At 41.1% G+C, this 23913-nt stretch overlaps 1 protein-coding gene across 16 annotated transcripts in view; it reads left to right on the forward strand.

Moving 5' to 3' along the window:
• IQSEC1 (IQ motif and Sec7 domain ArfGEF 1) overlaps positions 1-23913 on the forward strand; it is a 264092-nt gene that overhangs the window by 228620 nt on the left and 11559 nt on the right. For 12 of the 16 annotated variants that reach the window (XM_042026667.1, XM_042026682.1, XM_042026671.1 and 9 more), the window contains 9 exons: positions 8269-8430; positions 11492-11614; positions 12368-12534; positions 14106-14245; positions 15767-15796; positions 16978-17103; positions 18403-18502; positions 21694-21867; positions 23043-23219. In XM_042026667.1, the coding sequence (XP_041882601.1) occupies positions 8269-8430; positions 11492-11614; positions 12368-12534; positions 14106-14245; positions 15767-15796; positions 16978-17103; positions 18403-18502; positions 21694-21867; positions 23043-23219 (1199 nt within the window). The remainder of the gene's footprint in view (positions 1-8268; positions 8431-11491; positions 11615-12367; positions 12535-14105; positions 14246-15766; positions 15797-16977; positions 17104-18402; positions 18503-21693; positions 21868-23042; positions 23220-23913) is intronic. The other 4 variants (XM_042026668.1, XM_042026673.1, XM_042026679.1 and 1 more) reach the window with 1 other exon arrangement.

Raw genomic sequence — 23913 nt, forward strand, 5'->3', positions numbered from 1 at the left:
ACAGTTTCTAGGTAAATTCTTGTTGGAAATCTGAGGCACACAATAATACTATTTGTGAGAAGGCACATTTTTCATTTTCCATGAAAGCAGCTTTAACTGTTCAACAGAGGTATAAGGTTTCCATCATTTACATGTAGGTAGAGACTGAAGGTAATTTGGATCCCTATGAACTGTTACACTCAGAAAGTGCTGCAAGCTTGGTCTCTATTTGAAATCCTTAAAAGTTGCCAAATGTTACTTATTTTGTTTTTTAAAAATAGTTTGGCATGTAGTCATTAATTTAACTTTTGTAATAAATTCACTAATCTGGTGTTCTCAATTTATACCCATCATACTCATAATGAATTTCAGTTAAGATGCTGAACATACTTTCTGTATTGCTTAGAGTCAGTCTCATGACATCCATTCAGCATTCTCATATCTGGTCTCAAAACATGTGCTTTTGGACTGTCCTCCTTTCAATTTGAATTTGAAAGCTTATTGGAAACATTTCTAATGATTTTAAACTTTGTAAATGCAGATTGAGTGGGAGGGAGAAGGTGTAAATCAAACTGAGTTCGTTCTCTTTACCTTTGAACTAATTCTTTAATTTTGCCAGCTGATCCCTGATATCTTCAATGATTGTTTTGAATGGTTTGATAGAGAGAGGAGGGGGGAGAGAAGAGGCTTGGCCAGCATTTCACAACAGAGCCATTTGCTGTCCTCGTGTATGTGCTGAGGGGGACTTCACGGTTGTTGCAACATCTGGACTGCAGATTATTCAGGCACAGACGGTTCCAACAAAAATTAAAATCAAAGCACTCCATGTAACTTGTCCTTTAACATACCGAGGAGTTAGTAAGAGCAGAAGAATGTTCTTAGCATGACTCTCATTATTTCTAAAAACATTTAGCCCTAAGTGAGAACACCCAAAGAAAAAAAAGCTTTGTGTGTTTTGCTTTGTTCTGTGCGTGTTTTATCTTTTCTCCCGGAGGAGCCATTTTTCCTCCTTTTTTTTTCCAAAACAAGTGCTTTGATTAGCATAAATTATATCCTGCCCGTAGAAACCAGCTGAAATGTATAACCAATAGTAAATTGAAGCGCCGGGTTCAAATATGGGCACGGGGATTCCTTTTATTGCCATTAAAAGGCGACATAAACTTTCCCAAATGTTGGAAGCAAACGAGGCTGTGGCGAGGCTTTGCTGGAAGCAGCAATAGCCGAGTGTGAGTGTCCCTGGATCCCTGCAAGAGCCATTACCTCACCGCTGCCTCCAGCTCCGCTTAAACATTCCGGGCACACTCCTGCTCCGTGCCAGGAATGGAGCTGGGCTCTGGCAGTGCCTGCTGTGCCTCCTGGTGGGAAAGGATCCCGTGAATGGAGGAATTGCACCGCCTGAGGGGCTCCCAGACAGCGGCTGGTGGGGCTCTGGGTGCCAGGATTTAAATTCCTTCTCCTGTCCGAAAATCTCCAGCGGTCAGATTGTAAGGGTGACAAATGTGACCAGCTGCCTTTGCAGGAATCCAGGGGACACTTGGAATAGAGACTTGGGAAGGCTGTGTAGGAAAGAGTTAAGGAAAAGAGAAGGGTCCATCAGCTCCTTTTTCTTGTGTAACAATTCCCATGTACCCACTGGATTGGGGTTTTGTGGGTCGCAAATGGCAAATCAGGAGATCTTTAAACTGAAGATGTCCCTTTGACACAGAAAGTGTCCCTTTCAAAAGGAATGTGACTGTCAGAGTTTCCCGTTTGCGCTCAGCAGAGTTGCAGAACTTGAAGCTGAAGTGCTTCTGTTTGGTGTAACTGCGGTGAGGGTGTGGAAAGAGGATTTAGGGCAGGGACACAAGAAGACAAAGACAGGGACGGTTCCTTGATTTAAAGGACACAGTCATCTTAAAGTGTCATTCCTGACAACAGTTGTGTAAACATGAGGGCAATACTCAGCCCTGGCACAGAGCTCTGAGAGAGGCAGCCAGTTTTCCATATGTTTTGCCCCAAAGCGGAGAGTGTTTTGCTCTGCTGGCAGCCACAAACTCCTTTCCCTGCTCTGTGAGAAGTGCAGAGATGCAGTGGGGTCAGAGGAGGTGAGAACAACCTCACAGAGTGTTTTGGTCCGTTAATTTAACTAAAATATTTCCTTTTTATTGCCTTCTTTCTTGTGAGGAAGGAAGGAATGGGGGGGAGGAAGAAAAGCAGGCTGCCCACTGCCAAGGGAGGGAATAATGAGGAGGTAGGAAATGCTCTGGCAGGATGACTCAGGGCTGTTTTCACTAGCAAGGACATGTCCAGCCACTGCATTGCAAGTGCTTGGGGTGTGCCTCGTGTGCCTCCTCACTGTGCTGACTGCTCTGTTCCTCAAGGATGATGCTTCTCACACAGGAAAATCCTTCTTCAGAAATAGCCTTAAACTCTATTTCCCCTCCTTCATTAGAATAAGCCAGACTTTCTGCTCGGGGCCTTCAGGTGCCTTTTATACACTTTTTACTCTTTTATACACTTTTGACCTTTTTATAATCAGCTTCAATTCAGGCAATATTTTTCAGACCAGCCTAAACATTCAGTAGCAGTAGTCAATGTTTAATGTATTTTGTAATTTCCTAGCACCTTGTTAGGAAATGATGCCATAAGAAACTGGTTGGTCAGGCAGAAAGTAGTGGTAGAACCACGTGGGTCAGTTACCCAATTTATGAAAATACACATCTACAGAGTTTCCTCTCTTTATTTTGCTCCCCCACCAAACAGAACTGGGCACTGAGATCACTTCCTGGTGAATTCTTTCCTTAGTGGCATGAGCAGAAATTAACTTTTTTTGTGAACAGAGGTTACTCCAGGTAATTTGATGTGGTTGCAAGTGTGTCCTGATCTTCCCATCTGTGGTGGGAAGTCTTGAATGAACCTTAGAGAATTAATATCATAATGTGGGAGAAATCATCCCCACTGCAGGCAAACTGCAATGCTCCTGCCCACATCATGGGAATATCTCCCTGTTTCCATGAGATGCAGAGAAGCTGGGAGAAATGTGCTGTTCCTTGGCTTATTTTCCCAACCCAGGGATTTTTTCTTGTAATTACCAGAAGATGCAATTTACACCCAGTTTTTCTTTCTGTTCATTAAACAGTTGTGCAATTGAGAAAAGCACAGCTCAGGCTTCCCACTCAGTTTCTCTCATTTTCCAGCTCTCAATCCCCATTTGCCTTGCTGTGGAGTGAACTCTGACAAGTTGTTTTGACACTAGTTTTGGTAGTATTTCAGGGATACTGGTTTTTTCCTTCTTAGCCAGAAGGTTTAAAATAGACATAGGGATTCTCTTGGCTTCACTGCAGCAGCAGTGGGCTCTTCAGCAAAAGCAAAGGAGGAGATACAACCACAGAAACAAACCTGAGCTGTGTGCCAGACTAAGGAGAATGTTCAACTAGCTTGTTATTGCCAGCTTAGTTATTTAAAAATATTTAACGTCTTAAATGACTCTAAGAAAAGTCTTAGATTCTTGCTTTCAAAAAAGCCATCCCTGTTTTTTAACGTTGAAGTAATGCTTATTTTTGTGAGAACTGTAAATATTTTCAAAATGAGATCACTGGTATCAAAGGAGATTTTTTTTTTCGCAGAGGGCTGGCATCATGGTTGCATTAAACTCTCCACCCCTAACATGAAAAGATTTCTTTGGCAGCTGCATGTTTGTGAAGTGTTCCTGGTGCAGTGTGTTTCTAACAGCCTCTAAGAAATGTTTGTACTTCTGGTTTGCTTGTTTCTAGATTCTCTCGTTTCCCTGTAGCAGAGGCAGGGAACCAAAAAGCATAGGTGTGCCTTCAGAAATCCTCGAGTTCCAGAAGTTTCACCAAGCTTCTCACTGTCAGTCAGGCTGGCTTTGCCCCCTTGCCTCAGTCAGCTGTCAGAGCAGTGTGTTTGTGGTTATCTACACTGGGAACAAATCCCTGGTTTAATTCAGATGATACTGCTGGCATTGCTGGGTATTGGAAATCTCCCGTGCTTGTTTGTTAATTAATGCTCTCATTTTACAGCTCTCTTATTGCCTGAGCTCTAAAAGGAAATACAAAGATTTAACGTGGTTTGGGGTGTTTGTAAGCTTTACATGTTTGGCAAGTCAGGGATGGGCAAGGCTTTCTGTGCCTCTGTGCTGTGGTTTTGTGGCGGGTTTCTTTTCGAGGTGGTGCTTGTTATTCAGTCTCTCCTCTTGGCCACTGTGGACACCGGCACTTTATCCACACTGTGGCTTGGATACTACAAATGATGGTGCAGCTCTGGGGAGACCTTGACTGGATTCAAAAAATAATAATAAAAACCAAGCCAAACCAAGCCAAGTCTAACCACCAAACCACTCCTGTCCCGTCCCCGTCCCCCCCACCCCCCAAAAAAAAATCCCACCCAACCCCAAAAAACAAAACACAAAACAAAAAACCCCAAACACCAAAAATAACCCAAATAATAAATAAAAACCCACACACAAACCAGCAAAACACCTTTTTTTCCTAGTGCAGTTTGTCAGGAAGTCCCAAAGCAGCAATAGGAACGGGAGAAGAGACTGCTGCCAGTGCTGGCTCTGCCACTGGGGCGCTCGCCCAGCTGAGCTCTGGGGTTTGCTGGGTTTCTCTTGCACCAGGACTGGCTGCACCAGTGAGCCCAGGAGATAACAGGCCATGCTAAGCCTGTGCTGATCCCTCTTACCCTCCAGAATCCAACTAAAAGCTTTTCCTCTACCAAATTCACTTTTCAGAATCACTGCAGTGTGTTTGCAAACACAGTATTTCCTAAAAGTTTCATAATAACAGTTTGGATGTGTTTGGGAAATCAGTCAGCTTTTACCCTTCCCCTGTTCAAAGGAGGAGCTGTCTCTGATTGGCTTTCCTGCCTTCCCAAACTCTGGCAGGTCTTGAGCACTTCTGGATATGGCCAGTACTCTCTAAAAAATGAGCTTATTAAAATATACTGGCTTGATCTGTGATTTTGAAGTTTTCATTAATCCCTCCATCATTTTTTTCCCTTAGAAGTCACTTTAAACAACCCTAAATGTCTTGTTATTAATCACTTTCTGGCAAGATGCTTAGTCCTTTAATCAACCTCTGAGAATCTTATGTAAATAATTTTGCACATCTTTTGGTGTTGATTTTTTCTTCTTTCAGTAGATACTTGTGATTCTTTTTGCTTTGGTTGTTTTGTTTTAGGTTGTTTTGTTGGTTTTTTTGAGACAGAAGACATTTTTAAGCTTTATTTTGGAAGCAACCTTGTAAATACCAAAAGTTCTCTGAATAAGTACCTCATCAGCTATGCAAGGTGCTAACGTTAGAGGGTTTATTTTGATATTAGTTAATGTATTCAAATCTGAAAATAACTGCTCTGCTTCTGCTGCTTCCTCCATTGCTATTTATAGCCTTCTCATCTTGCCTGTTATTGGTCTGTGTAATTAACAAGCCATCAGTGGGAATTTTCCTAATCACAAAAGACTCTTAGTTGTAAGTACAAAATGGTCTGTGCCCAACTCTGAGCAGACAGAAAGGAGGATAACGTATCCAGGTGTCCTGTCCCACGTTAATCCATGACCCTTGCATGTCCCACTCCCTTCTGCATCCCGTCAGACACTTAGAAAACGTTTGGCTTTAGTGAAAAGGAATGTTTGTTCTGTTTGAAACAGCTGCGTTTGCCAGCAGAGAATCCCTGGCTGCTGGTGTTCTTCCAACCTGCCCTCCTCAAAGCCTGGCAGACACCTGGTGTAAAAAAACACCTTGGGAAGGAGCAAATGAGTTTCTGGTGGATTGCTGGAGGTCAGCACCACAACCTCCACGTCCTCTTGGTGCATTTAGGGAGCAATTCCTTCAGACTTGGTGGTATTTGAAATTTCTGATGTTGGGGGTGACTTACATTTCCATTACCCTGTTTAGTTCTTCAATTTCTCTGGCTTTAAACAGAGGGAAAGTGCTGCTTATGTTAAAGGTAGAAAGGGAGGGCTCCCTTGTGTACATTTTTCTCTGAACCTATTGTTAGCTTCACTTTTGAAGTAAAATTTCCTTGGAAATACAGCACTTCAGAACACTCTGTAAGAGTCATTTTCTGGTAAGTACTTTTCCTGGTGGATAATGTCCCACCTGGTGGGAGGTGGGAAGGAGCTTAAACCCAATAAACCCCTGAGCCTCCCTCGCTTACCAGGTGATTGATCAAACAGGGAAAGAGCAGCCTTCGTTTTTACAGCTCAGGGGGTTCAGGTGTTATTTTCATATTATTGCTGCCAGGCTACAACTTTTGTAACAAACTGACTGCTTTGCAATAATCCTACACTGCCTTCAAATAATCCTAGCCTGCAAAACTCCCTGATATTTCACTCTAGTGTGAGGGGAGTATTGATGGGAAAAGAGTTCTTGGCTTCCAATGTTTTGCTAAATGGATTTTTAACTCTGTTTTGGACATTCTCCTCACCTGGCTTGAAGGGTATTTGAATCAAGTGACTTAATATTACCAAACCAGAGGCAAAGCTTCTTATGTGAAAAAGCAGATCCTGACTTATGCAAAGTTATACAACCACAGAGAGGCTGATGAAAAATAAGTTATTTCATCTTTGTGATGATTTTAAATGTTCAGGCTTATGCAGGTGGCAGGAATTCAAGTTGTGTTTTAGTACAGTAAGTAATGGTCCAGCATTTTCTATATGTCAGGTAAAGGTGATCTTTGCATTAAGCTGTGATTTTTTTGAGTGTTGTTTTCTGCTGTGACAGTCACTGGAGAGGAGCTCTCCTGGGTTTGTATCACTCTGAATTTACTGGACAAACCTAGCTCACCAACAAGGGGGATGGAGAAGACTATTCCTGTTTTTGTTGGATACTGTGAATTTATATTTAGAAAGATTAAGGATTCTGAAATACAGTTTAAAAGCATATGAACATAGCAATTACATTACTTACAAAAAAGGGTACTTCTTAGTATGCAGGAGATTAATTTTAGAAGATGACCGTGTGTGTAATCTTATTTCAGATGAAAAGAGCCACAAAGCCTGATGCAAGAAATTGAGATTTGAGAACTCCCTTTTGATTAAATTATATATATTTCTCTGATCTGTCTAATTCTTAATGGGGTATTAAGTATATAATAATGGAATGTAAAAGAGTAGGAGAACTGAATGATGATGCATTTAGCAATGTTATTTGCAATTAAAACCCTGGGGAAGGGTTATGGTTGTGTGATCACCCTTGTATAAAAATAGTAGGGTCACCTTGTCCTCTCAGATTGATTTTGCTTGCCTTAAAGGAAATATCTTTTAGGTCATGCAGCAAGCTGCAAATCACGCACTCTTACAGGTGGACATTATATCATAATTCCTTACAAAGCAAAGCTGGTGATGGAATTACTGGTTCTGTAAAGATTCCCCTTTAATATTTTTAAAAGGAATTACAGTTTTCTGCTGTGTTGCACTGCTGGATGATGCAGTGCACAGTGTGTGTTGTAAGGGGGATTTTGCAGCACTTGAAAATAGAAGCAGCATTTGTCTTTATAAGCAATATCTTTTATTGCCAGCTCTGTCCCAACCCTCCTCCCCAGCACACACTTCTTAATAAGTTAAAATGAGTGGCTTTGGTTTGCTTTGTTTTGAGATGTGAAGGTGGTTACAGCTAAACCTGGAGCTGTATAAAGAGATGTAAAATACTGCAGAAACTCGGACGGTGCTTGGCTGGGGGAGGGAAACTGGGGGCAGTGGGTGTGTTAAAGGACAAGGAGCTAAAAATCTCAATTAGATGGGAGCTGCACCATTTTTAATTGCTTCTTTTTGCTTGACTGACTGTAGCTTTCCCCCTTACGTTTTGCACTCTCAGCTTGCAAGTGACACCACTTCAGATGTTTTTATTCATTAAGTTTAACTTTTGACAGCAGAGTGGGGGGGAGATCAGGGGAGCTCTTTGTTTCTTGTTTTTCAGCAGCAGCTTTTCAGTGCAGTTTCTGGAAGGTGCCTCTCTCCCAGCAACAGGAGCTTTTAGTAGCTGGTGTTGGGCTTTGTTTCGTTGGCAAGGGAGGCTGTTTGCATCCAGAGCTTCTCCTTGGGAGGGTTCTGGAGCAGGGGAATGTGTAATAACAGCCAAAGATGTGTCTCAAAGCTGTCAGCTCTTAGCAGTGAGCAATGTACGCAACTACATTTATCCTGAAACGACACGGGCCCGTACTGCTGGGACATTGGTTAAAAATGATTGATTACATTGACCATAATTGGCAGAACTGTTGTGGAATTTTAATCAGATGTGGTCAGGTGGAATGGAAGGAAATTCATACTTTTGCATTGTCATTTCTCCTCAGAAAACCTGAAAAAGGAGTCCAGTACCTCATTGAGCGAGGGTTTGTGCCGGACACTCCTGTTGGGGTTGCCCACTTCCTGCTGCAGAGGAAAGGGCTCAGCAGGCAGATGATCGGAGAATTCCTGGGAAATCGGCAAAAGCAGTTCAACAGGGATGTGTTAGAGTGAGTATTGTGTGGGGAAGAGGCGAGAGGGCTTTCATACTCAGACTAAATGCTTCATCAAGCTCCAGGTATTAATGATCTCTGGGTCTTGCTCTGGAGGAGGAGGAGACCACACTCCAGAGGTTGTGAAAAGATGCACATGAGCAAATACTTATTTCTTTGCTTTCTGGTTGAGTTACTGGTTTTGTTCTCGATGCAGCAAAACACTTACAAGGATTTACATTGCCTGTGGTCATGTACATTTACTGTAAATTCATGTTTTAATTTCATTGGCCTAAGACTATGTTATTTCAAAGGGTTTTTTCTTTCCTCAGACTCTCTGATAATTTACTGAATGAAACAAAATAATACTGTATGCAACATAAGGCTTAACCAGTAACAGAACCTGAAAATAATTATTACAGCCAAATGGCTCCAGTGTTGGATAAACAAGGATTTCTGTGTGTGCAGGCACATGCTGACAAGGTCTATACAAACTCTGATTTTCCAAAAGATAAGATAAGCAGAAATTGTTTTAAAACCCAAAGAAATCCAAAGCACAAAATTTCACTTTTAGCAGCTTGGTCATAAATATCTAAACCTTATGTACAGAGTAGACCAAAAGAGAAATTGCTTCATTTTAAGAAGGTGTTAATTTAAAACACTTCTTCTTTGGGACTTTTTTTTGGTACTGTCTGGCATACTGGCCTGTAAACATTAATACATCTTAGTCCAGTTTTTTTCAATATATTGTATAAAATTTTAGTTAGCTGTTTAACAAAACTGCTGAGAATGAAAGCAAAAACCATTACTTTTTTTCCCATTAAGAAAGCCTAGGAAAAAATCTCACCAGCAGTTTTTAAAATAACTGTTTTATTTAATGATATCATGAAAGCTGTAGTGAAATCTGCTTTGGGCTAGAGGTGCAGCCTTTCCTGAGGACTGAGCACCCAGCAGAGAGCAGTGGCAGCACCTCTGCTGCAAGGCTGCAGCCAGGCTGGCACTGCAGAGCCCTGGAACCCGGCTGGGTGCAGTCCCTGCTCAGCCAGAGTCGCTGGCAGCACTCACAGTGAGCATCTGGCTTTGCAGTCTTCACTCAGACCAGGGCAAGGCTTCCCAAAGAATGGGGATTTTTACTTTTTTTTTGAAGAAAACAGCACAGATTCAGGATGAGATGAATTATGATCTCAGATGGTCTTTAAGGTCCCTTCCAACCCAAACCACTCTGTGATTCCGTGATGCATTTTGTGATCCTGACAAATAATTTGCCCTCCCCATCTCAAACAGACAGAAGCAGAGTTGTGTCTCTGCTAAAGCAGGTGCTGTATCTGTGATGAGTTGAATTGGTCAGAACAAGGTCACAATCACCTACCTACAACCCCCTAGCAATCCTTTGATTGAAATTAACTTGTCCTTAACTAAGGTGTTCCAGCTACACTTTGGGGTGAGGAGCACCCTGCGGGCAGTGCAGTTCTCTTGTAGTGCTCTGAACCTTGCCTGCCTATGGGAACAAGGTATTTTTCTTTAAAAAACAACAGTAGGATAGTATTTCATCTTAAATATCACATTTATACATTTATAGATTGGAGGGAGATTTTACCAAACTGATAAAAACCCTAGAAAGATTTTTTCAACAACAGAAGATCCTTTTTGTGTTACAAAATTTACTTTCAAATTACTTGCTTTGATTTGTGATCAGGTTTCCTAGGTCCTGCAAATTGGGGTGTTTTAACTGCTTGAAATCTTTTCACTGGAGCTTAGAAAATATTCATGCACACAGCCTAAATTTGGGACCAAGAGCTGCATTCTGGGCCAGCTGTAGCTGCTGCCTGGTGATGGTTAACACCGCCCATGGTGGTAAACCTGCTGTCTCCATAGCTCATATAAATGTTGTTTAATTCCCCTCCCCACCCTGTTGTTGGCCAGCATGTTCCTAGGGGTCCTTAATTGTGCTAATTACTTCATTTTGACTCCAGCTTGTCTGCACATGTGCTTTGCACCTTGGAATGAGAAAAGGACTTTTGGAAGTGTAACAGAACTTGCAATAATGGGAAGCCTGTGAGCATTATTGCAGAACTGATAATAAAGTTTATGTGAGGATTGGAAAGGGTGTGAGAAAAGCCAGGCTCTTTGTTTCATTGTGCTTTTGCATAAAAGGAAAAATACTAAAAGCAAGAGGAATAAATTACTTGCTGTTAATCTACATTAGCTACAGTGTTACTGGAAGAAAAATATGAGCTACTGCAATTTGTCCTTGTATATCTATACATTTAAGAAAAAGCTCTTAAAAGTAGTGGTGGATAGTGCTTTCTGTGGTTTCTGCATTACAGTGCTGTTACTTGCAGTGATTCATGTCTGGTTATTTCAAAAACTAAAAGCTAAGCTTAAGGGAAATTTATAAGCCTCTGATTTTAAAGCAGTCTTTAAACAAAGTATTAGAATGACATAGTTCGTGCTGCTGATTATATTAAAATGGTTCCCTTTTGTTTTTTGTCAGCACTGTATTTTCAGAGCAAGAAAGTAATTATTTCTCCATAAATATTAACTGAAAGTCATGGCAAATGACGGGGAGATGAGAATTACAGTAATAATAAGGGAGTATCCAAACAAACAAGGTTATTTTTTTTCTCTGCATTTAAGAACGTTCCTAGACACAGAGCCATTTGGTACAGATTATTGTGCCTGCTGCAGGCTGTCTGAGATATGGTATTTTGAGCAGTATGAACTATTTATTATTGTTGGAGTCATTGTGATAGTTGATTGGCCTGGAAGCACAGAACCAATAATTATTCATGGCAGTGGTACATCACTTACAGTGGTCAGCCATTTGTCATTCCAGCAGCTCTTCTGTTCAAAAAACACAAGGCTCTGCTTATATGTGCACATTCTCATTGATCTGTTATTTTCAACCTTCCTCACAGCTTACCTGCAATTACTGCAATTGCTGCTGAAAGTTTGAAAAACAATTCCATGAATCTTTGTCAGATGGAAAATCAAAAGGTTTTCTCTGTTTCAAAATCTTACCTTTGGTACTGAGTTGTTAGAAATGGAGAGACACGATGTGAATCTGTTTTTGTCCTAGCTGTGTGGTGGATGAGATGGACTTCTCCACAATGGAGCTGGATGAAGCACTCAGGAAATTTCAGGCCCATATCCGTGTCCAAGGAGAAGCCCAGAAAGTGGAGAGGCTCATTGAAGCTTTTAGGTATGATGTGAAATAAATCCCTCAGTCACCAGAAACCTGCTGCTTTACAGTCAGACTGCAGAACTGGGGAACTTGGGCATAGCCAAGTTACTTTCCTGATTACTTTCAGTGTCCTCACGGGCTACAAACACTTTCAAGTATGTCTTGTTTGGGGGGGTTGCTAAGTATGGAATAGGAGGTTTCATTTGCTGGTGGTGTTGATGTGTGGTATTTGTGTTAATGTAAAGAGTTTTCTCAAAAGTTCTTTCTGGCATCAGTTGAAAAGATACTCAAGGATTTTTGAACAGCTCTAACAATGTATTTGGATTTAGTACTTTATATGAGTGGAACTATAAGACCATGCACTTTTTAGGGTATGTATACTCCTAACTTTTCATTAAACACTTCAACAACAGTGGAAGAAAGAGGAGTAACTTACCAGTACTGACACAGCTGTGTGCAGGGCAGGATAAGATGGAAATCACCACATGGCAGTAAGCCAGAATCAATGCTCTATTCTTACCTGGTGTCGGGGTATTGTCACTGAAAAATATGGGATACAGAAGTTATTGTAGTAAGTGAAGTTACAGTGGAAGTAGAAACAAACTCCTTGCACGCTCAGGGATTGCCTTATGAAAACATGAGGATGGAAAGGTAAATATGTGTCTGGAAAGGGACTAGTAGCTTGCTGGGGCTGTGGAGCACAGCAGTTGAGTTATTTGGTGAATTTGAGCAGTGCCTCCCAGCCCTGACAGCCTCCCCTGGTGTTCCCAGCCAGCGTTACTGCATCTGCAACCCGGGCGTGGTGCGGCAGTTCCGCAACCCCGACACCATCTTCATCCTGGCCTTCGCCATCATCCTGCTCAACACCGACATGTACAGCCCCAACGTCAAACCCGAGCGCAAGATGAAGCTGGAGGACTTCATCAAGAACCTCAGGGGTAAGAAACCCTAAGGACAAAGCTCCTAAAAGCTTTTCCCTCTTAACTGTCCTGGGAGGGACACTCTGTGTCTTCTGGGAGCAACTTCATGCTGCTTGCACCTGACTGCCATTTGGACAGACTTGAGTGATTTCTGTAACAGCAAAACCAGAAATAATTTGGTCATATTTTGTCATTTTTATCTTGTCTTTCTTGAGTGGGTGAGTGTATTGTCAGGACCTTTCATTTTAGGACCGGTAAAACCAAAATACTTGTGGTGTTCTGGAGTTTCAGATCTTGGAAATGAAACTCCTGTTTGGTGATTTTATTCCCTGAGATTGGTATAAGGCAGCAATGAACGACCTGTGCTTAGCAGATGTTTCAGCTTAGCAAAGTTTAAGTCAGTGCTGAGATTTTATTGTAAAATCCACAAATACTCCAAAAGGCCTGATATGCATCTCTTGGCATAATGCTGCAGTTACATTTGTGGAGTTAGACACAGAACATTCTCTCTGAGCTCCGGCGTGCATGCCAGCAGTCCTTGTTACTGCAGGCATTTCGTAACAGGCTACCCTGCTGCAGCTCTAAATCTCTGCATCACAAAGGGTGGGCTGTGGGAGGCTTGGCCATGTGGGACAGAGCAGACGTGGTTTTGATTGCTTCTGTCTGCAAACCAACTGTATTTTATCACTGTGTTTTTTATGGGAGCAGTTGTTCCACTGGGTGACAAAATATTCTACCTTTGCTTCTGAATGGGAGATAAGAGTTTATTGCTTTAAAAACTTGTTTAGAAAAGAGACATGCATCTCCCTGTCCCCAGAAAATCCAACTTTCAGTCACTTACTGAAATTGGACTCCTTCCACCGCTATTAAAAATTCAGGATCAAGCGTTCAAGACAGGGTGGCATTTGTTAGATAGAATGCCATGCCAATGATAATCACTCAGTGCTAAACAATAATATTGGATCTGGGCTATTTTCTTGATTCGTTTTTCCAGGGTAAATTAGTTCTTTTTGAAATCTTGTAGGAAATATTGGTTAAATTAATTTTACTGGGTTTTCATAAGGTTCTCACATAGGAAATTATTTCATGAACAGCATTGAGTCATATTGAGACAGAGGCAAAATGAAATGGTTCTTCTGCTTCCTCCCAGTGGTGTATTCCTACGACAATGCCATATGGAGGTTTTATTGTCTAAAAAGGAATTTAACTCATTGTAGCTTTAATACCAAACAGAGGAAATGTGAAAGAAACAAAAATCATATAGGAAATCAGCCTTTTTATGTCCTAGTTTTAGATTGGACTTTTAAAACAAAACAACCCCAAACCTGTGTGATTTCCATGAGTGTCTTGGTGTATGGGCAGCGACCTTCTGGACCAAAATCAGTGCTTAAATCATGTTCACACCACTTCTTCTGCCTGGGTGAGGCGGCACAGGGACACACAGGAGGTGCTGGCTGGCATCTGGGAAAAACCAGCACAAACATCTGCAGCCAGGCAACACTGGGAGTGCAGGAAAACAGCGATTGCCCAGGGTTTTATCCTCGAGTGGTGTTTGTCAGAGCCCTGCTAACAGAAGCTTGGCCCTGCAGGGGTGGACGATGGCGAGGACATCCCGCGGGAGATGCTGATCGGGATCTACGAGCGCATCCGCAAGCGGGAGCTGAAGACCAACGAGGACCACGTGTCCCAGGTGCAGAAGGTGGAGAAGCTCATCGTGGGCAAGAAACCGGTGAGTCCCCTCTGCTCTGCCCTGGGCCACTGGCAGGACAGAGCAACTGAGCTGTGCTGCTCACCAGTACAGACTGGTCTGTAAATGGCAAAGGGCAGAAACCGTCCAAATAATTCCCTGCAAGGTTGACTTAAATTCTGGAGTATCCATGCAGATGAATTTTGTTGTTGCAGTCATGGGTGATGATGTTAGGAGTCTTAAAATTCTTTATGTGAAGCTTTACAATTCTGAAATTACACTGAAATAAGTGCATTTTAGGCAGTTCTCTTGTTGATTTCTAAAGAATGAAAGTGCTTTGTTAATGTGATGTTATAGAGAACCATATTTCAAAACTTGTGCTGTCAGTTAGGGCTCCGTAATTTACAAGAGTAACAGAGAACTTCTGTTCACATCAGCATCTTTGTCACCTCCACTGCTGCCTTCATGACCTGGGATTTGTCAGGGGTCATTTTATCTCAGGACATATCTGGAAATCAGATCCCAGGGATTCTGGTGCTGGGTTTGAGCATGCAAACATAGGATTGTTGTGGGACAAGTCCTCAAATATTTTGCTGTATAAATAAATCTTCAAAGCATCTTTGGAAAAGGAGAGAGAAAAGAAAGACCACAGCATTTTACTGTCAATTCAGGAGCACAGAGGTTTTAAGACCAGTATTTTGCATGCTAACCATGGTATCTAATGTGGAGAGGGACCAGTGGATGCCCAGCCTTCCTGAATTCAAACCTTCGTCTCAGGTGTCACAAAGGCAGCCCAGAACAAAACCAAAAACCCCAAGGCCTGCATGGTTTTGAAGCCATGTATCTGGTTTTTACCATCTCCAGGGAACTTTACTGCAGCAGGGTCTGATGGGCTGGGGGATTTGTTCTTCAGGAAAAGAAAAATCCCAAGATGCTCCCTATAACTGTTAAAGAGCTTTGAATTGTAATCTCTTCTCAGACAAGCCCCAGTCAGCAGATGGGGGAAGGGAATGAGGGACCACCAAAAATCTGATTTAGGTCTGTTTCCAGTAAAGAACGTGCTGAGGAGATCTCTTTGAAGAAGAAGAGGAAAGAAAGCAAAATTTTAATAAAAGCTCGTAACTGTTTTTGAGAAGAAGGGAAATAAATACTCTGAAGTCAATATTCAGGCACTTAGGCTTTCATATGAAACTTTGTTTCTGTAATTGGGGATTCAGGTTTATATATAGGCTTCTGTGGGAGATGGTTTATTCCCATGGTTCTTTTTTTATTCAGACATGTGCCAATTCAAATCCTAAAACTAATCCTGACCTTGTAAATTAAATGGGATTAAGAAAACAATGCCCTTGGTGGAGTCCTAGCTTGAAGGATTCTTCTGGTGGGAGACTTTTTAACTGTGTGCAAGAAAATTTAGGAAACAGGCAACAGTCTTTATTGATAGCTACATTTGTTTTTACTTTATAGGCATTTAGTCATAGTCAGAGCGTGCCGTATTTACTTGCTATGATACAGTTCTGTGTTTCTCTGAAGTTTAATCAACTTGTATGTGTCTTTCTACTGTAGATTGGATCTCTGCACCATGGACTTGGTTGTGTAGGTATTTCTCTCCTACTCCTTGAAAATTTATAGTTGTCGTAACTGGCAGCATTTTCCTAAACTGGCAGTAAGGTGTTCTGCTACATTTTAGAATTTTAAATTACTGCTGTTCTTTCAGGCAAAATTTTCTAAGTGTTATAGTAAAAACTCTCCAAAGTATAAAGATTTTCTTAAAAATGTATTTCCCAGAGGCTGCTTAATTTATTGCCAAGGGTCTTCTAGACCTTTTAGTACACTTTTTATTTATTTTATATAATATTATCACTGTAGAAATTAGCCAGTAAGGAATAAACAAATCATTAAATCACAGTTGCACCTCACCTTTCCACATGAGCTGTGGTGTGTTTATTCTTTCTGGTCCACTGGAGAATTGAATGATACTCTGGAAAGATACTGCCAGTTAATTTTAAAGTTCTGAACAGTAGATGAACATTAAAAATATTGATGCCAGATTTAAATTACAGGCATGGTCAGTAATAAAGCTAAAACTGTTCTTATAATGCGCCAGTTTATGGATTTTTTTTGTGTTGTTAATCAGATCTCACCATCTGCATTTGAAAGAAATTAAGTCTCACTCAGCAGCTTCAGAGATGCCTTCAGCAGACATTTCAAATAAAAACATGGAAACTCAGTCTTGTTTTTCTTGCTGGCTTGAGAAAACAAGACAGAATGAAAATGCATTTACTTTGTCCTGATGTCACCATCTCGCTGGTATTAGGGAATGAACAAATTGAATTAACTCAGTGGCTGACAAAAAGTAACATACAGCATCTCACAAAATCTAAAGTTGCTTTACATCCTTCTAATGATAATAAAAATACTCGTGGAAGAAACCATCCCTTGCCTTGAGCTTCCACTCAGGTTAATCTCAAGTTCTTCCGTGTTTTTATCATTTCACAAAATAAAACTCTAGCCCCAGTAGAGCTTCCACTGGCATCCCTGTACAGGGCAGCAGGCTGTTAAGAGAGCATTTTAGAGAAGAACTTTGATGAAGTTTGAATGTAGTGCAAGTTTGTCACACAAACTCCTTATGTTCCTGTTGTTGGTTCTTTGGTTGAAAGGTCTAATGGGCTTAGAGGTAAAAATATTTGAAGTATTAAAAAAGATTCTGTGTATGAAAAATGCTCTTTGTTGGCTAGAAGTTGTTATATGAACCATGAGTTTTTGTATTATTGCAGGTGCTCTCCCTCCCCCACCGGAGGCTTGTTTGCTACTGTAGGCTGTTTGAAGTTCCAGATCCAAATAAACCTCAGAAGCTTGGATTGCACCAACGAGAAATATTTTTATTTAATGATCTTCTCGTGGTATGTATTTCCAGGCAGAGAGAGTGAGGTATTCAGAAATCCTATCTCCATGAAATCACTGGCAATCAAGTACATGAGCATTCCTAAAAATAAGTATCTGTTGTATCTGTTTCCCTGTACTCCAGCAATCCTGGGATGATTAAGAGATTTATATCTTAATTTTTTAAACTCTCTATAATTTGCTTTTAAACTGAAGCCTTTTCTTGATGGCTACACTCTTTGTAAGAAGGTATTTGATGCAGTAGCTTTTACTATAAAGAAAAAAACCTCACCTCCAGTTCACCCCTTGCCCTAATGGATAAACAGAGACATTATTTATTCCATGAATAATGAATTCAAGGTACCTGTGGAAAACCAAAATTACATCCTACGTTGTATTCCCCAGATGTTCTATAAACCAGATCTGTTTGTGCATTGAAATAGGAATAGGATCTGTTGAAACAGATTTTACAGGTGACTTTACTTTCCAGTGTGCACTTATCCTCACAGACGTTAACTTGACCCAGTCTTTTGAAAAGCAGACATACAGAACTAAGGGACAGCTTGGAATTATGTGGTTGATTTACTCTTAAAAATAGGAAAATTTGTTGCACTCCATTTGGAATGTACTTGGCTGTTACCTGAGAACTGAGACCTACACTAAATATTTCATATTTTGTTATGAAAAAGGCACACCTCACACACACAATGTATTGTGTGTAGTTTTTTACATACCTGCAGACCCTTTAATCCTTTTGCTTCTGAGTGTAACCTGGGAGTTCTAAATGGGAGCCTGAGTGGAAACTGGTGGAACATTGTCACCTCTGGTTACAGGTTTTCTGCTATTTTTTATTACTTCAGATATCAGTAGTTTTATCAAACTGTTTGGGGAATAATATAGACAAAATTTGGCAGTGTGGTAGCACCTAAATCTGGCGGGACTTAAGGATAATTTAAATATATTTTCATTTTTTGCTAGCACAGAAAGGATGCACCGTTATTTTTGGCTTTGGAATTTCAAGAAGTAGAGTTCTGGAGAAGAGAGAACACGAAGGCTTTGTGTCTGGATAAAATATTAACCCTTCTGCTTTAGAGAGGTGATGCTGCAGAGCTCTGGTTTCTTCAGTAGCAGGAAATTAAATACAGCAGTTGCATTTAAAAAAAAAAATGTAAAAAATGACAAGTGCATATTTCCTGACAGATTTATAGCTTTCTTTTAAATAAAATTTTTTCTCTTATGCTAATTCTTCAGAACAATAATTTTCCACAGGCACATTTGGTAGAAGGAATATTTCACTTTGTTTATTTGATACCTTTCAGGTGACCAAGATTTTTCAGAAGAAGAAGAATTCTGTTACATACAGTTTTCGACAGTCCTTTTCCCTCTATGGAATGCAAGTTCTTCTCTTTGAGAACCAGTGTAAGTATTTCCTCTCTTTTTAGAGCACCACTTTGTTCATAAGTAAAACAAAAATGCTGTAAGTGAAAGGGATGGACAGGGCTTGATTCAGAGTTTAGGAATAAAATTGCTCTGGTTTTAACTTAGTTCTAAAGTTTAAAAGAAGATGTGTCAGCATATAAAACAGCAAGGCTGCTGTTAGAGTTTTTTGGTTGTAGTCAGAACCCAAATCTCCCCAAATGTGTTTGTGATTACTTGTAAAGAATAAAATGATTGTCAAGAAACAAACACATCTGTGGCTGAGTCAGTGGTACAGCTAGCTGGAACTGAATGGTAATAAATAATGACTCTTATAATGATATGTGTAATTCAAAACACAATTTATTTTCTTGATTTATGGCTTAACTTTGCCTAGGTAAGGTATGCTGCCTCAAATTTAAATACAAAGCATAAACTTTGATTTTCTGACACCTTTTATGTCTCTTGCAATCTGCATCAGTCCAATATTCTTTTTATCATTAATGCTTCTTAGACAAAAACCCAAATAATTTGCTAAAATCCTGCTGCTGAACCCAAAGACAGCATCAGTAGTGAGAGCAGAGCAGAGTTGTTTGTGTGGAACATGGGGAGACAGCCTGACTGAATTCGTGGTCTGTGACCAAACCTTCACCCCCCTGATAAATTGGGTACAGCCCAGTGTGAGCTGCAGTAGTTCCTTTGCTTTTCTGTCATGGAAGGTTCTCAGTTTTGCCTTGTCCTTGAGAATGTGCTCCCTAAAAAGCCATTGTTGTTACTGAGTCAAAGCCTCTGGAGATTTCCAAAGGGAAGGTTTTGCAGAGCTCACAGCAGCTCTGTAGCCCACAGATTATTTCTGTGCTTACACATGCATTCTCCCTCTCTTGTGCACACATTAGAGGATATAAAATTCACTTTTGGAGGGGAAGGCCAACTAAGTCTATCCTGGATTCTACTAAAAATAGAAGGATTTATAATTCTCTGATGCCGTGTTAAATAAAATAAATATATTTTTAAAATACAAGCATGCTAAGTAGAAACACTAATCAAATAAACTTAAAAATATCTATAGGGAATCAAGAAGTAAAGGACTGGATTCCTCCCAGTGAACTGGAGACATTTCAACTGAGGCACTTCAGCAGGGCTTCCGAGTTGAATTCCCTGCAGTGAATCAGTGAGCAGACTGTACTGTAGTGTTGGTGCCTCTTAGGTGGGGTGCACTATTTTCCAGTTGGGGAAGAGATGTATTTGTCCCCTGTGATTTGTAAAATTCAATATTCTTGGTCTCCCCTGTCCCCAGCAAGCTTTGGGCTATTTTGGCCAGAGCTATGAGGAACTCTGTGTGGAGCAGCTGTCACAATCAGCTGGTTTCAAGGGAATAAAATTCACTGCTGCTAAAGCAGAAGCAACAAAAATATTGGTTTGGCTGCTGGTGAGGCTGAACAACATGGCTGGAACTGGTGATAGAAGAATGGACTTTTAATGATAGAAGTCAATTATGTTGAGGGATGGGTGAGCTCCAGAAGGGAAAACAATGTCACATATCTCTAGTAAATAAATAGGCCATAAGGGAAATATATTTTACATTCTCAGTCGAAATCACTAACAAAATATAGAGGGGGAGCAGATCACTTAGGAGAGAGTGTGCTGAAACCCAGAAATACTGATGTGGGTGTTTCCTGATGCTTGATCAATACAGTGCAGAGAAATACCTCTGGTAATTAAATATGTGTGTTTGGTATGTGGAAATTCCTTCTTGGTTCATCTGTTGGGGCAGCCCAGGTGACTTTGGGGATGCCAGCTTTCCTTATTTGGTTTCATAAGCATTTTTATTTTTCCCCTGGAGTGGTGCAGAGCTGTTTGCTGCATTCCCTGTGCCAGTGCTCCCAACATCCCACCTGAGCCTGCCCAGCACTGGGGACTTTGGCTGGTTTTCTGTGTGAGGTGTTGACAGCAGATCCCAGCAAAACCCCCAAATCCTTCCTCCCTCCTTCCCCTCTGCACCCTCTGAGCCTCGGGACAGTTGCTCTGTTTTCCCTGAGGACTGTAAATGGACTTGCTTCACTTTTAGTGGCAGCTCTGATCTGGGAGTTAAGGTACCCTAAAAAAGCCAAAGTTAAGGTATCCTAACAAAGCCAAGCACCTGCACTGGTTTCTCAATAGTTGAAGTCTTGTTGAAACCTCATGGCTTTGAGGGAGTAGAGTGCCTCACATCATCTGCTGGCTCTTGAGGGAGAGAGGTTTTAGTACATGGGAGCCCTTGAACTTGGGCTCAAATACTTAAATAAATATTTGAGAGCTTTAGCAAGCCAAGAGGGGAAGGCAGCTGAGTAAAAGAAAACATGGAGTTAAAATGCACATGTTGAGGTTTGCTGACACCCCATTGCTCCAGGACTCTGCTTCAAGCAAAGACTGATTCTGTTTTCTACAGCAGAACATATTTTCATTCTGAGTATCTTTCTGTAAATGAACCTTCTGTCTCAATCAGGAGATATTTCTGACCAGCTGTTAAAATTGCAGAAGTACAGCTAGCAAAGAGGCAAAGACAGTTTGCTGAAAAATCTGCCTTTTATTATGAAAATGTCCATCATATGGGTCAAAAGAGGGGTGAAAAATCCAAACCAGTCCTTTTACTTCTTCAGTATGTGATTTCACAGATGATGGTAACTTTATTTAAAAGAAAAAAAAGGAAAGTGGGATGTACAGGGAAGACAACTCAATAGGAAATACTAAATCTGTACCTGCTTGTGTGTTTGTCTTCCTGCAAATGGTGAGTTAAAAGTCACAGTTTGTAGCACTTCAAATGTCTCCAAGTAGCCTTTAAACTCAGCAAAGCTTTGGGCACAAGTGGGTAAAGTAGGTCATGGGACCTGTTCCATGAAACAAAAATTATCCCCTTAGTTTCTTGCCTTTTTTTTTTTTTCCTGGTGTTTTTCATATATATTGTATATTGTATCTTAAGGGTAGCAGCTACATAAAGATATCTCTCAATATTTGTTCAGTATTTGACAGTTAAGCTGTTCCAATGTACCTTAGGGATTTTTATTCTAATTCTGTGCCGTCAGACTTTTATTTCTCTGACTTTGTATTCTCTGTGGTAATATCAGTAAAAAGCTTTCAGTTTTGGTGGGTATTTTTATTAAAAGAAAAGCAATTGGAATAATCAGAGCTTAGTTTGTCTTGACTTTTTCTTCCAGATTATCCCAATGGCATTCGGCTCACGTCAGCTGTTCCAGGAGCAGATATCAAAGTACTCATAAATTTCAATGCACCAAATCCTCAGGACAGGAAGAAGTTTACAGATGATTTGAGGGAGTCGATTGCAGAAGTTCAGGAAATGGAAAAGCACAGAATAGAGTGTAAGTACAAAGGTACATATAATAGAGCATTTTTCAGCTAATCAAAATAAGAAAATTCTGAATATGTGTATAACACATTAGAACTCCTTAAAAGTTCAAAATAATGTGGGTTTTTCCATGACTTTGACTCAAGAAGGAGGAAAAACCAATAATGCCTTAAGCCCCAGCTGAGTTCATTGACTCCTATTTATTGCAGTGTAGCTGCAATAGAAGTTTATCCTGGACAAACTGCAAATAACAATGGACAGAGGAGAGCTGGGCCTGTGATTTGTAGCATAAATTACAGCAAGGGTTTTAGGGATAATTTGGACAGAGGACAGATGGATCTGTGATTTGTAGCATAAATTACAGCAAGACTTTTAGGGATAATTTGGACAGAAGGGAGATGGATCTGTGATCTGTAGCATGAATTCCAGTAAGGATTTTGGGGGTAGTTTACATCACACTGAAATGCTCAATGATGGCCCTTCCAATAAGTTGAATTTTTCTTGGTTTCTGTGTTGCTATTCCTGTAGTCCGTAAGTGTTGGAGAAGTCCAGCGACTTCAGTGGGGGGAGAAATGCAGCACAGCCAATATGGTTGATAAAAGCAAGCTCCCTTTATTAGCAATCCAGAGGCACTTATATCGTATCCCAGCTTGTTAACTCTTTATTGACTCAAACCTATCAAAGCGCATTTCTGCTTCTACATCATTAGACTACATTGGCAAGCTTCTACTAGTTAAGTTATGATTAAAAAACTCAGAGTTCACCCTCCCTTCTCCTGGCCTTATCTGCACAGCTGCACATCCTCAAAAACTCCCTTTTTGTTCTCAGGCCTGTTTCTCACGCAGGCACTTCTCATGGAGGGTTTTTCTCATGCAGGCCTTTTGCTTGCAGGCTTTTGCTTGTATAGTTATTGATTTGTTCCCTTTATCAATAATCCATGTCCCTGATCCTCTAATCATTTTGCAGCACATAAGGAAGCCATGGTACAAACTGATGTGTTTTGCTGGCAGTCCCGTGAGTGTCTAAACATGAGATTTCATCCCATTTTTCCAAAAGAGGCCCCATTCCACATCCAGCTGTTGGCAGAGGGGTGAAGCTCCTCTCTGGCCGTTGCTCCCCTGCAGACACAGGGACGTTCCCCATCGTTTTATCCCAACAAACACCAACTGCAAAATCCCTGTGTGTGTGTGTGTGTTGCAGCCGAGCTGGAGAAGCAGAAGGGGGTGGTGCGTCCCAGCATGTCCCAGTGCTCCAGCCTGAAGAAGGACTCTGGGAACGGGACCCTGCCCAGGGCGTGCCTGGATGACAGCTACGCCGGGGGCGAGGGGCTGAAGCGGAGCGCGCTGAGCTCCTCGCTGCGGGACCTGTCCGAAGCAGGTAAGCACTGCCTCTCCTCCCTGGCTCTCTGCATGCAAAGCTGCCTCCACCATGCCCACAAAGCCCAGCTCGCTCTGGGCCTCCAGAAATAGCAGTGTTGGAATCTCACACTTCCAAATAACTCCCCCCCACCCCCCCCCTCAGCTGGCACAGCTCGTGGTTAATTTGTGTTTGGGGTTTTTCTATCCTCATTCTGTTAAGCGGCCGCTGTTTGAAAGCGTTTAAGCCGTTGTAGGTTGCTATAGAAACTTTTAAAGGACAGCGAAGACAGAGGAAAAATTGTAAGTTTTTAATAAAACAGAAATGATTGATTTGTGCTAGGAGTAATTCACTTCGTTTTCCTTTCTTTTTTTTCATCTCTTTTGCTTCCTCCCCCTCACAGAGTAGGCCTAGAAAGGAAAGGAAAGCTGGTCTCTGTGTAACGAGCGCTTTCTATGTATTCTGTGCTCAAGTGTACCTGTGTTACCACCTGGATGAATGAAATTGAGTGAAGCCCTACTAAATTCTGTCTAGAGCAGTGTAATTCAGTGTGTCCCTGATGCTCTTTTCTTGTTTTGTAACTCAGACATAGCTCCTAATTCTTGCAAAAGAGGTGGTTGTGAAGTACTCTTGTCAATAGAACCAAAGAAGCCCTAGTGGACAAGAATGCTGATAACCCACCAAGCCACTGATGTGTCTTAAGTTTTATTAACTG

Source organism: Corvus kubaryi, unplaced genomic scaffold (assembly GCF_017639235.1).
Source record: "Corvus kubaryi isolate FWS band 111438036 unplaced genomic scaffold, C.kubaryi_AGA036_p1.0 37285, whole genome shotgun sequence".
NCBI lineage: Eukaryota > Metazoa > Chordata > Aves > Passeriformes > Corvidae > Corvus > Corvus kubaryi.